The sequence below is a fragment of the Jaculus jaculus genome, chromosome 15, assembly GCF_020740685.1.
Source record: "Jaculus jaculus isolate mJacJac1 chromosome 15, mJacJac1.mat.Y.cur, whole genome shotgun sequence".
NCBI lineage: Eukaryota > Metazoa > Chordata > Mammalia > Rodentia > Dipodidae > Jaculus > Jaculus jaculus.
Window position 1 is genome coordinate 75,053,638 of NC_059116.1, and position 13,039 is coordinate 75,066,676.

Genomic DNA, 13,039 nt, shown 5'->3' on the forward strand with positions numbered 1-13,039 from the left:
TCTCTGGGTGGCCTCAAGCTCACAGGGATCCTCTTACCTTAGCCTCCTAAGTGCTACTAGGATTAAAAGTGTGTGCCACTACGCCTGGCCTCATCACTTAAATGCAGCTTTGTTTTTATTCTGTGTGTGTGTTGGAGGCATGCCAGCAGTCTCATGCTGTTATGAATAAACTTGAAGTTTGAGTCACTTTGTATAGCTGGTTTATGTGGGTGGCTGGGGAATTAAATGCACACTGACAGGCTTTGCAAGTATGTGCCTTTAACTGCGGAGCCATCTACCTAGCCCCATTTCCATCCCTTTTCTACCCATGGCTTTCAAGGTTCAGTAGTACCTGGAAATAACTTTCACCTGGACTACCTACTGGCCACTTTGCCTTATGAAAAGGAGCATTTCTCAGTTCATCAGTGGCTATCAACTCATCAAAATTAGTTAAATGGCAGGTGTGGTAGTAAATATCTTTAATCCCAGCACTCTGGAGGTAGAGGTAGGAAGATCCCTGTGAGTTCAAGGCCAGCCTAGGACTACAGAGTGAGGTCCAGGTCAGCTTGGGCTACATGAGACGCTACCTCAAAAAACAGAAAAACAAAAATTCGTTAAATGGAACTCCCAAACTTCAGATATAGTTAAGGAGAGAACACATCTCAAGTTCAGGGCACCTGTAAATAACTATGCCACATAAACTCTGTGACAAGTGACTGTCAGCTAGCAGGTAAGAGTAAGGAGAATTCCCTAAGTTCTTCTAAGTTACCAGACATTTAAATTGTGGTCATATCTTTTCATAGTCCTTCTGTTACTATGAGTAGTTTCTGAATTCCACTTTGATTTACTCGGCCCTGCAAACACACTGGTGGCAGTACAGCGTGATGCAGCGTACACCTTCCTCCTAACACCTTCCGAGTGTTATGCTACCTCTTTCTTACACAAAAAGGCAGACACAGCTGTCATGCTACTGAACAATTTCAGTGCCTGGAGCACACCTTTTTGGTAAGACATTCCAAAACTTACTTGATGCAAATATGATGATATGTCTTCATTTTTGATGATAACTATTAATGTATCATTCTCTCTGTGATGAGCTTGGCAGAAATGTAGAGGTTCAATTTCTGTATGACCTCCTTTCCTCAGAATGTTCTGCAAAATTTACAAATAGTTATTAATGGGGAATAAAACTCAGGCCACCAAGCTTTGCAAGAAAGCAATGTTAATATTACCCGGAGCCATCTCTCCAGGTGGAGCTTCACTTTCTAATGCACGTGCTGCTGAAGCAAGCACGGTGAGGGGTTCACTTTCTGGTTGTGCAACACCATGGTGTTGTCAGATGCTTATTTTTACAATGTCATTAGCACTACAACTTAAAGCCAGGAGTAGTGGTGCATGTCTTTAATCCCAGCACTTTGGAAGTTGGAGGTAGGAGGATTGCTGTGTGTTAGAGACCAATCTGAGACAACATAGTGAATTCCAGGTCAGCCTGAGCTACAGCGAGACCCTACCTCAAATTAAGAAAGAAAAAAAAATCTCTCTCTTTCTCTCCCCTTAATAAATGACTGAATGAAATCTTTAAGGGTTGGAGAGAGATAGCTTAGCACTTAAGGCCTGTAAAGTCTAAAGACCCAGGTTTGATTTACCAGGTTCCACATAAGCCAGATGAACATGGTGGCACATGTGTTTGGAGTTCGTTTGCAGAGGATAGAGGCCCTGACACACCCATTCTTTCTCTTTTTCTCCTACTCTCTCTAATAAATAAATAAATAAATAAAATAAATCTTCTAAAAGAAAGAAAGAAAAAAAAAAAAACGCTGCATGCAGTTCAATGGGAGAGAGAGAGAAAAATCACCAGTGGAGATACTCAACAGTGAACACAGCAAGCCTTAAATCTGACCAACCAGGCCAAATGAACCAAGGGGTACAGTAATGGCACATCTGTTATACAGGAAACCAACCATTCTCTAATTGGAGTGGAGGCCTGCTCCATGGGAGGGAATATATCCCTGATACTGAAAACCTACAATAGGGGTAGTTATGAGTCCTAAGGGTGTAATGTCTGCTGCTGTCTGACTAAATGTATATACTATGCTCACCAAACTGCCCAGTAAGCACTTCTCTTAATGCCCTTACCCACATACTAATCTATTCTCACTTTTGGTTAGATAAGCTTCTTTTTCCAGATGGCAGTGAACTTGGGATGACCCAGAAGGCACCAAGGTGCTGAGAAGAAGTGACAGAGGAGAGCTCAGCACTGAAATATCTCTATCACACCTTCCAAGGCTCAGGGTCCATTGTGGAAGAGGTGGCAGAAAGAACGTAAGAGCCAAAGGAAGGGCAGGACTCCTCACAACGTGCTCCTCCAGACACAAAGTGGCCTGGATATCCATGACCTGTCAGTGCCTGACACTACCTACACGAGACCATCATAATAGGAAGAAAAGATGATGACATCAAAATAAAAGACAGACTGATTGAGAGGGGGGAGGGGATATGATGGAGAGTGGAGTTTCAAAGGGGAAAGCGGGAGGAGGGAGAGAATTATCATGGGATAATGTCTACAATTATGGATGTTGACAATAAAAGTAAAATTAAATTAAAAAGTAAAAAAAACTGAGGCACAGAGGAAATAAAAGTAAAAAGCTTAAAAAAGACAAAAAAAAACCTAGAACTGAAAAAGCCAACTCCTTTTCCCCTATTAGAATTTATTTATTTATTTGAGAGAGACAGGGAAAGAGACAGAGGGAGAGACAGAGAGAGAAATATGAACATGAATGGGTCAACAGGACCTCTAGCCACTACAAATGAAATCCAGATGCATACACCACTTTGTGCATCTGGCTGTATGTGGGTGCTGGGGAATCCAACCTGGGTCTTTAGGCTTCGCCAGCAAGCACCTTAACCGCTAAGCCATTTTTGCAGCCCCTGATGTGATGCTTCTGCATGAAGAAGGTTGCTGGGTTGCCACTGCACACTAGCTATATCCAAAACATTAGTCAGTTACTTTCTTTATAAAAATAATATGGGATGAGAGATAGCTTAATGGTTAAAGTCACTTGCTTCTAAAGCCTGATGACGTGGGTTCAATTCTCCAGTACCCACTAAAGCCAGGTGTGCTAAGTGGCCCTTATTCCCTCTCTCCTCCTGTCAAATAAATATAAATATAAATATATGTATGTATGTATGTATGTATGTATGTACGTATGTATGTATTGACTTTAGACCTTAAAATATTGACTTTGTCTATAACTCAAAATGGATGTCATGATTTATGGAGAAATTCTTTTTTTTTATTTTTTTAATTTTAATTTTTTTAAAACTCATGGCCACGCCCCCACATTAGCAAGTGCAGCCATTTTTTAAAAATTATTTATTTATTTATTTGAGAGCAACAGACACAGAGAGAAAGACAGATAGAGGGAGAGAGAGAGAATGGGCGCGCCAGGGCTTCCAGCCTCTGCAAACGAACTCCAGACATGTGCGCCCCCTTGTGTATCTGGCTAACGTGGGACCTGGGGAACTGAGCCTCGAACCGGGGTCCTTAGGCTTCACAGGCAAGTGCTTAACCGCTAAACCATCTCTCCAGCCCCCCTTTTTAAATTTTTATTCTCAATTTTTATTAAAATTTTCCATGATTATAAAAAGTATCCCATGGTAATACCCTTCCTCCCCCCCACACTTTCCCCTTTGAAATTCCATTCTCCCTCATATCCCCTCCCCATCTCAATCAGTCTGTCTTTTATTTTGATGTCATGATCTTTTCCTCCTATTATGATGGTCTTGTGTAGGTAGTGTCAGGCACTATGAGTCTGGAGAAATTCTTACAAGGACTTTTTTTATTTTTATTTTTTATTTTATTAGTTCTATACAAGTGTCTCATTTGAGCCTAAGCTGACCTGGAACTCACTCTGCACTCCTAGGATGACCTTGAACTCAGTGATCCTCCTACCTCTGCTGGGATTAAAGGCGTGAGCCACCATGTTTCACAAGACTCATCAACTCCTCTGCTGTGGACCACTTTCAATCTCAGTTTCAATAAAGGGCTTTGTAGATCCTTATCTTACAAACTCGCCTCAATGTCTCATCACTAAATAATGCTTCAGGACTCTTCAGAAGAATTAACCAGGGGCTGGAGAGATGGCTTAGCAGTTAAGCCTGAGAAGCCCAAAGGACCCATGTTTGATTGCCCAGTACTCATGTAAGCCAGTTGCACATGCATCTGCAGTGGCTAGAGGGCCTGGGTATGCCCATTCTCTCTTTCATCTGCCTGTCTAAACAAACAAACAAACAAAAAATAAAAATTAAAAAAAGGAATTAACCAGGTTAGGTTGCTGAGTTTATTTCTTTTTGAGGTAGGGTTTCATTTTGTTGCCATGACCCATGGTGATTCTCCTGTCTCAGCCTCCCAAATACTGGGATTATACATGTAAGCCACCACATCACATTGCACTCTTGATAGTATGCTATTCTCAAGTGTATTATTATTATTTTGCCTTCTGGATGCTGGGATTAAAGGCATGCACCACTGTACTCAGCTTCAAGTATATCTTACAATGTTTAATTTCTTATTTGAAAATTAATTTGAGCTTTGCACAGTTGATGCTTTTATTTACAACAGTGGCTACATGGTAAAATATTTTTGTGAGACAACGCATTCAGTATAGACAGCATGGTTTCTAGAAGCACTCCTTCTACAAAAGCAGCAGCATCACTGTGACTTCCCACCTACGTGAAAATCAGTCTCCCCTGACCTGGAAAGTAGTTAGAAATAAGATTACTATTCTGCTGCTTTAAACTTTTTTTTGTTTATTTTTATTTACTTATTTGAGAGCAACAGACAGAGAATGGGCATGCCAGTGCTTCCAGCCACTGCAAACGAACTCCAGACGCGTGCGCGTGGGTCCTGGGGAATGGAACCTTGAACTGGGGTCCTTAGGCTTCACAGGCAAGTGCTTAACTGCTAAGCCATCTCTCCAGCCCTCTGCTGCTTTTTTAAAAAAGATGGGAGCAGCTGGGCATGGTAGCACACACCTTTTATCCCAGCACTTGGGGAGGCAGAGGAAGGAGAGTCGCTAAGGGTTCCAGGTCAGCCTACCTCAAAAAAAATGTTTAAAAAAAAGATGGATGTAGAAAGAAACCAGGTATTTGCTCATTGTTGCAAAATATATATTCAAGTATTGTACAATCAAGGGTATGTAATTAACAAGCAAAATCAACTTTAAGTTAAAAAAAAAAAAACATGCCAGCCTGGTGGCATGAGCCTTTAATCCCAGCACTGGGGAGGCAAAGGTAGATGGATCACTTTGAGTTTGAGGCCAGCCTGAGCTACAGTGAGACCCTATCTCAAAAACAAAGAAAAAAATAATTTCTAGAGGAGAACAAAAGGATCCTTGGTTGCGGGGAAAGAAAAGGCATGTGGCATGCTTACTACAGAACAAGCTAGGGCTGGAGAGCTAGCTGACTCAGCAGTTAAAGCACTTGTCTCCAAAGCCAAAGGACCCAGACGTGAGTCCCCAGAACCCATATAAAGATAAATTCACAAAGGGGCCCTTGCATCTGGAACTTCATTTGCAGTGGCTAGAGGTCATAATGTCCCCATTCTCTGTCTCTCTCTCTGCCTCTTACTCATACTCTCTCAAATACGTAAATGTTAAAGAACAGACGAAGAAATGAAAACTACTTTATACCTGATTTATTTAGCCAACTCATTTATTTTGAAGCAGAGTCTCAATCTGTAGCTAAGGCTGGTCCAGAACTGACCATGTAGCCCAGGACCACCTCAAACTCTCAGCAATGCTGCTGTGCTCCCGAGTGCTGATTATAGGCATGGGTCACCATGCCCAGCTCACACCCCACATTTACATGACAAGACAGCAGCCAACTTATGGAAGAATAAATGTGACTCTTGAAGCAATGGCAATGGGCAGCTTAGAGTTCAGGTCTGTTACTGGTCAAGTTTCAGTTCTCCACTGGCAAAAAACACTTCTTAAAATGCACACCTGTTGCTACTCATCTTTTTTTATTTTTGGTTTTTGAGGTAGGGTCTCACTGTAGCCCAGGCTGACATGGAATACACTATGTAGTCTCAGCGTGGCCTCGAATTCATGGTGATCCTCCTACCTTTGCCTCCTGAGTGCTGGGATTAAAGGTGCGCACCACCCCTGCTCATCTTTTAAACTATCTTTCAGTGGCTTTCCAGAGACATCAGGTTAAAGTTGGACCATTCTAGTGCAACTTACGAAGCTCTTTCCTAACAAGGCTCCCTACAGTCGCCAAACTTGTCTCTTGACTGTAAGCTCTTTGTCCAGCCATGCTGAGTAGCCTTTGCCCCTGGCTCCTGACCTACTTCAAGAGCCTTCCCAGTGCTCCAAATGTGGGTTTTGTGGTCTCGCATGGTTCTCCCTGTGACACTGAACCCCTCTGGCAGTATGAAGTTTCAGTGGTAGTTCAATGACTAATTTTCATGAAACAGTACCATGGCAGACACATACATATTTAAGTGTATATGAAAGTATTTTTAGTGCTAAAATATCGGGTTTTCAGAAATTATCATTACCTACTTTTTACCCACTGTATGGCTTACTCAGAAAAGACCTACAAACAAACTTTTAAAAGTAACTTAAGAAAAATTGCTTAGTAAAACATGCCCTGGTGAGTACATAATCCTTAAAACTTGCTGTGACCATAGTAAAACCTAAACTTGGGGAGAGCCAGGTAGTCTTGACTCACCATTAGCTGTTTTCATTGCACCCTTCGGAATTTCTTTCTTATTTGAGTTACAGACAACACTTGCATTTAGCAGGCAGAAAAAAACTGAGCTGCAAACCTTAATACCCCGTTACCATGTTTTTTGAAGCCTAAACTGTTAAATTTATTACTTCTTGGGCTGGAGAGATGGCTTAGTGATTAAGCGCTTGCCTGTGAAGCCTAAGGACCCCGGTTCAAGGCTCGGTTCCCCAGGTCCCACGTCAGCCAGATGCACAAGGGGGCGCACGCGTCTGGAGTTCATTTGCAGAGGCTGGAGACCCTGGCGCGCCCATTCTCTCTCTCCCCCTCTATCTGTCTTTCTCTCTGTGTCTGTCGCTCTCAAATAAATAAACAAAAAAAAAAATTAAAAAAAAATTATTACTTCTTAAATAAAACTCAGAAAGCAATCAAAATAAATAAGCTGGCACTTTACCTTTGTTCTTAAAAGGAATGGTTTATCTTCTGTTTCAACAAGGTAGAACCAGAAAGGACTCTTACAAGCCTCCCTCAGAACACCTTTTAGTTTGACATGCAGAGTGTCACACAGATCGGTGATGATGTCTTTGTAGGATGGTGTCTGTCTCGGGAGAGAAGGGCTCAGCCCCTGAGAGGCGGCTTCTCTAGAAGCTGTACTTAACTCTCTTTCTTGGCTGTTGTTCATCATCACCTTATTAAACTCCGCATATTCACTGAGAATAAGTGAAATGTCATTTCGAGATTCTTTTGCAATACTGTTGTATTTCAGTTTGTTAAGGTGGAATGAATTTCTTTCAGAATTCTTAAGATTTCTACTGGAAGTACATTTCTCCTTCCAAGAGGAGGGGCTGTCCAGACTGCTGGGCAAGTGGCCTCTGCCGTGCTGACTGCGCTGTTGTGTGCCCGAGTGGACAACTGTTACCAGGATGGGACTTCTGCTCTTAGATGCAGGACGCAGATCTGGGGCCTCAAACATTCCCATTGCAGGGCACGTTTCCACTTCCACTTGAGTAGGTAACTCCTTAGGTGAGATGGTGAAAGGGGCAGACTGTTGAGAATCCCCTTTCTTTAATACCCGCTTGAGCTTATGTGAAAAGCGCAGACACTCCAGATCTAAAGTATTCTGGGTGGCATCATCTGCCACCTGCCAAGTGCTTGTCCAGGAGCTGAGCAGGCTGCATTTTGCAGGCAGACTCCGGCGTCTCTTCAGGCCATGCAAAGTTCTCCTTGTATCCTTGAACTCTTTTGTTATAGTAAAATTAGCATAAGTCCTGAGGATACCATGGGGATCTGGGATTTGGACATAACCTGGCACATACTTATCTTTCTTTAAGACAGAATACGGGCCAATAGTCCAGTTCTTGGGTGAAGTATGTATCTCCAACTCTTCAAGTTTGTTAGAGTAGGCTGAACCATCATTACTATTCTTTAAGTTCATACAAAGGTCATAATGATCTCTTATTTTGTCTTTGTTGCTGGCAAGACTACTCAAACTATATGATTTTTCCATGTCGACTTTGGGGTTTGCACAATCAACAGCATCCTGATCAGAGCTTCCAGAAAGGGGTTCATAGTATATGTCTGCAGTAATATTCTTCTCTGCATCTCTACTCAGGGCTTCTGAATTTGCCTTGGCTATGTGCCCCTCACTAATGCTTTCAACAGGAGCGTCATCTTTAGAGATCCCACAAGTAACGGTGTCAAAGGACTCTGGGATAAGGGAAGCATGTGGGGTTTTGCTGGTGCTCTTACCAGAGTTGGCTGTATGCTGGTAAGAAACCACACACGTGGGTAAGCCACTGTCATTCAAAAGCTCTCTCCTCTCACATGCTGTTGTGCCCTGCAGCATGTGGGCGAGTTTCTGCTCACCTTCTATAGATGTGGCATGAGAGTGAAGGCCAGCAGCCCTGAGGCCTGTGCGGTCTTCACACAACTCGGCTTCAGCTTCATTATTTGTAAGCAAACTGGCCATTCTGACTACTGGTATTTCCCGTGTTTGAAACTCTGGCTCTCTACGTACTGATCTGGTACCGTGGGTACATGTGGCACTATCTGAGGGAGAGGCAAGCTCTGGGATCTCTGGGTACATGTACACCTGTGTAACATCAGCTCCATCAATGGAAGCAGAGTTCACAGATTCAGCCTGCGTGTAACTGTCAACATGTGTTTTTAAATGGCTGTTGTGAACTGCTCTCTTGTTTTCAGGGCTAGTCTTCTGTTTTAATGACACATTCACAACTCCACTTACAGCACTTGTAGGAGGCAACATGTCAGCCAAAGGCTTATTTTCAACAATTTTTCTAGGACTAAATGGAGGTACATTAGACTCTGAGACAAAATGTTTCAAGCCCAAATTCGAGTCCTCTACACTAACCAGTTGCAATGAATTTCCTGGTTTTACTAGTTTTTCAAGAGGATCACTTCTGTATTTGGCAAGTGAGGTAGGCTTGTTTAACTCTGCACCATCACCCTGCACCTTTCTCGAGGAAAATGTCCCCTCACCATGCTCACTTGGGACCACTTGCTCGGTTGCTGGATCAGGAGCAGCTGGACAACCAGTTAATACCAAAGGCACTTCAGCAGACAGGTGGCTGTGCTGTCCTGGAGTGAACTTCGCTTGTTCCAATGGATGAGCAGGACTAACATAAGAATTTTCTTTTTCTGGCATGCCTAACTCTACTGACCCAATTTGGGATAATTTGTTACTTTTCTCACCATATATACCATGGTGTTTTAAGCTACATGGAGACACAGCCTGAGATGAATGTGTTTCCTCAGTAGGTACTTGAGGATCAGGGCTGGAAGGGGGTGACACCTCAATGAGAGAATCAAAGGGAAAGCTGGAAGTCATATTAATTTCCTCCCCCATCTCAAGTGTACAATGTTCTTTAGAAAGCATTACTGTAACTGGTTTTAGAGTATCTCCTTTTCTCTCATTTCCTAATGGTTCTCCAGACACCAGAGGCCACAATGACATGTAACTAGCTGGCATCAGTTCTCTTTTCTTAATGAGGGTCGCCTCCTCTTCTAGCTCAACCACTTTCTCAAGTCCTTCTATAAGTCCTAAACTTGATGCTGCCACTTGTACTTGTTCCATTTCACCAGCTGGCATGGCCTCCCTGGGACTTGCAGGTGGTAATACTGTTAATCTTAGGTCAGTATCAGAATCTTCCCGTGACAACTCCTCATTCACAGATAGATTGGTTTGGTTGGACAATAGCAAATTAAATGACTGCAAAATCCTTTTATGGTTTGGACTACTCTGGTCACCATTCCTGAGTTCTAAAAAGCCATCTGAGGTATCACTTCTTGGAGCAATACAGTCAAGGGAACACTTTTTTCCCAGGGTAGGAGAGGTTACAGCACCCCGTGATGGCTCTGTCCCCTCTTCTGAGGGTGTGCTGAAGAGGTTTGCAGTCTGTAGAAGAGCATCTTGAGGACATTTCATTTCTTCACTGGCTGGCGAGTAACGAGGGCGTTTGGCTAACGGTACTGCATCCATCACTGATGCGCTTTCATCTGGTTGTGACGAGACTGAAAGAGGCGTCTCTCTCTGAACTGGATACAGATCCTCCCGTGCGTCCTTGTTCACTGAAGAGGCAGGAAGGTACTTAGCATCCTCCTGTCCTGACAATAGAAATGGACTGTCTGTAAGATCTAGTGTCTGCACCTTTTCCAACGTGGGCACAGGATGCTGAACATTCACAGCTGGTAATACTTGCTTAACCACCTCGGTATGAAAGTCTGTGGATCTATCAGCTATGCTTACTTCTGAACAGGCATTTTTACCAAAAGCAAGAGTAACTGGTTCCAGATTAATCACCATATACTCAGAATTATCACCCATCCTTTCCGGGGAAGGCAGACATCCATTATTCATGGGACTGCTATGCTGGACAAAGTCTTGTACAACACCGGTTTTTGTCTGCATTGTTGGATGAAAAATATCAAGTTTGTTTTCAAGGGTGCTGAACACAGATTTTGGGCACATCACTGACTGACTGCTAGTGCCATCGTAAGCTGTGGTGAATGTGGTTTGTGTGACAGTGTCATCACAGGAAACCATTCCTGTGCCGTCACCTGACTGAAAGCTTTTGTCTTCACTAGGAATACAAGATCCATTAGTTTGGGTACTTGCTATACCAGAAGGCACAACATTAGAAGCCTCTAGTTTATCTGATAAATCTTGTTTAGATTTTCTTCCAAATACCTGAAATGACAGGAAAAAAAAAAATTACATATGGGAAGTAAAAACTGTCTCATCTTTTGCATTTTCTTTTTTTATTGTGAGGTACGGTCTCACTCTAGCCTAGGCTGACCTGGAATTCACGATGTCATCTCAGGGTAGCCTTGAACTTAGGGAAATTCACCTACCTCTGCCTCCCAAGTGCTGGGATTAAAACCATGCCTGGGAATATTTTGAGTTTTTTTTTTCCTTTTATTTGAGAGAGAGAATGGCTACATCAGAGCCTCCAGCCACAGCAAATCAACTCCAGAAACATGCACTACCTTGTGCATATGTCTTTATATGGGTACTAGGGAATCAAACCTAGATCCTTAGGTTTTGCAGGCAAGCTCCTTAACCACAAGCCATCTTTCCAGTCCCGATCTTTTGAATTTTGTAATCTCTAGATAAGCAAGCCCAACAAATTAGAATTTTTTCCACTGATTAGATGCATGCGCCATCTTGTGCATCTGGCTTTACGTGGGTACTGGGGAATTGAACCTGGGTTGTTAGGCTTTGCAGGTAAGCACCTTAACCACTAAGCCGTGCACACAGGCCCTTGTGCTCTATCGCTGAAGCGCACCAGATGCTCTTCTCACAGTGTTAGCAGAACTGGACACGGTGCTGGCACTGCTCTAGGCAGGAGGAGGTTATGAGTTTAGGGTGGGTCTGGGCTACATAGCCAAACCCCACTCCCAAATAAACAGAGTGCAGACTTTAAGAGCTGCAAAATGTTAATTATATAACCAATCTTTTAAATGACTCTTTTGGGAGCAAAGTAGCTAGAAAGTGACAATTTAAAGGCCATATTTAAATGCAGACTATTATGTTAAATATCACAACTCAACTAAAGAATGTAGTACTAAAGAAAAATGTTCTCAATTTTACTATTAACGAGCTTAAAGATAACTTTTTGTTTTGCTTTTCTGAGGTAGGGTCTCATTCTAGCCCAGGCTGACTTGGAATTCACTATGTATTCTCAGTGTGGCCTTGAACTCACGGCAAACCTCCTACCTTTGCCTCCCAAGTGCTGGGACTAAAGGTGTACACCACCACGCCTGGCTTCATTTAAATATTTTAAAGCTCCAGAACACTGGGCTGGGGAGATGGTTCAGCAGGTAAGAGCACTTCCTGCAAGCAGGAGGTTCTGGGGGTCCTCGGTAGCCTTACCTCATTATCACCAGAATAGATGAAACTCTGGCTTTCTGAGGCATCCAGATGGCAGTGTCCAGCAAAAAGTTCTTTTTGTTCATTCTGGACACAGAGTTCCAAGTCTCTGGTTGTTGGTGGTTTAATGAAAGGAAGCATGCAGTCAGGTCCAGGAAAGGGTACTTCAGCAGCACGACCATTAGACATTGTGTTAGTCTCCAATAAAGGGTCCACAGGACATCTTTCAACACCGGAAAGCTCTTCAATTTCACTGAGGTCAATAGACTCTAAGCTCCTATTTATACACACATATTTCGCTGGGTTTCTATGTTCTACCACTTTGCGAGGTGATCCCATGACTCTGTTCTTTTTGCTGTAAAATAGAGCTACCCACATATGAAGTAAAAGCTTCACTTCTTCCATATTTTCAGGCAAATTCATGTTCCAAGGCCTGAGATTTTAAACAACACACAAAAAATAACTGAAAACGTTTTGTTAATTACCATAAACAAATCCTTCATTATTAGTATGAGTTTATACAGTGAGTTTTAAGTCAGTCTGGACTAGAGTAAGACATTACCTCAAAAAATAAATGAATAAAAAATAGAAACAGTTCACCAAGTAGCTAGCTGAATGTCATTTCATAGTTAATCTTTCCTGCTAATAGCAACTACCATTCATTTTGACAGACCAATCACTGGCCTTAGGATGTAGCTTCCATTAAACCCACACTGGCAAATGTTACTCAGGGCCAGAGGGAGGGCTTAGCAGTTAAGGCGCTTGCCTACAAGCCTACGAACTCCTGTCTGGATCTCCAAGTTCCGTGTAGCCAGACACAATTTTGCACATGCGCACAAGGGGGCACACATGTGGAGTTTGTTCACAGCAGCTGAAGGCCCTGGCACGTCCATTCTCTTGCTCTCTCAAAAAATAAAACAACACAACACAACAAAACCCAAC

The 13,039-nt window shown here is 42.8% G+C and overlaps 1 protein-coding gene across 3 annotated transcripts in view; it reads right to left on the bottom strand.

Moving 5' to 3' along the window:
* Positions 1-13,039, bottom strand: part of Tasor2 (transcription activation suppressor family member 2) — a 79,655-nt gene that overhangs the window by 18,507 nt on the left and 48,109 nt on the right. For all 3 annotated transcript variants that reach the window (XM_045134594.1, XM_045134595.1, XM_045134596.1), the window contains exons 13-15: positions 12,101-12,530; positions 7,163-10,915; positions 1,006-1,131 (exon numbers count right to left, since the gene is read on the bottom strand). In XM_045134594.1, the coding sequence (XP_044990529.1) occupies positions 1,006-1,131; positions 7,163-10,915; positions 12,101-12,530 (4,309 nt within the window). The remainder of the gene's footprint in view (positions 1-1,005; positions 1,132-7,162; positions 10,916-12,100; positions 12,531-13,039) is intronic.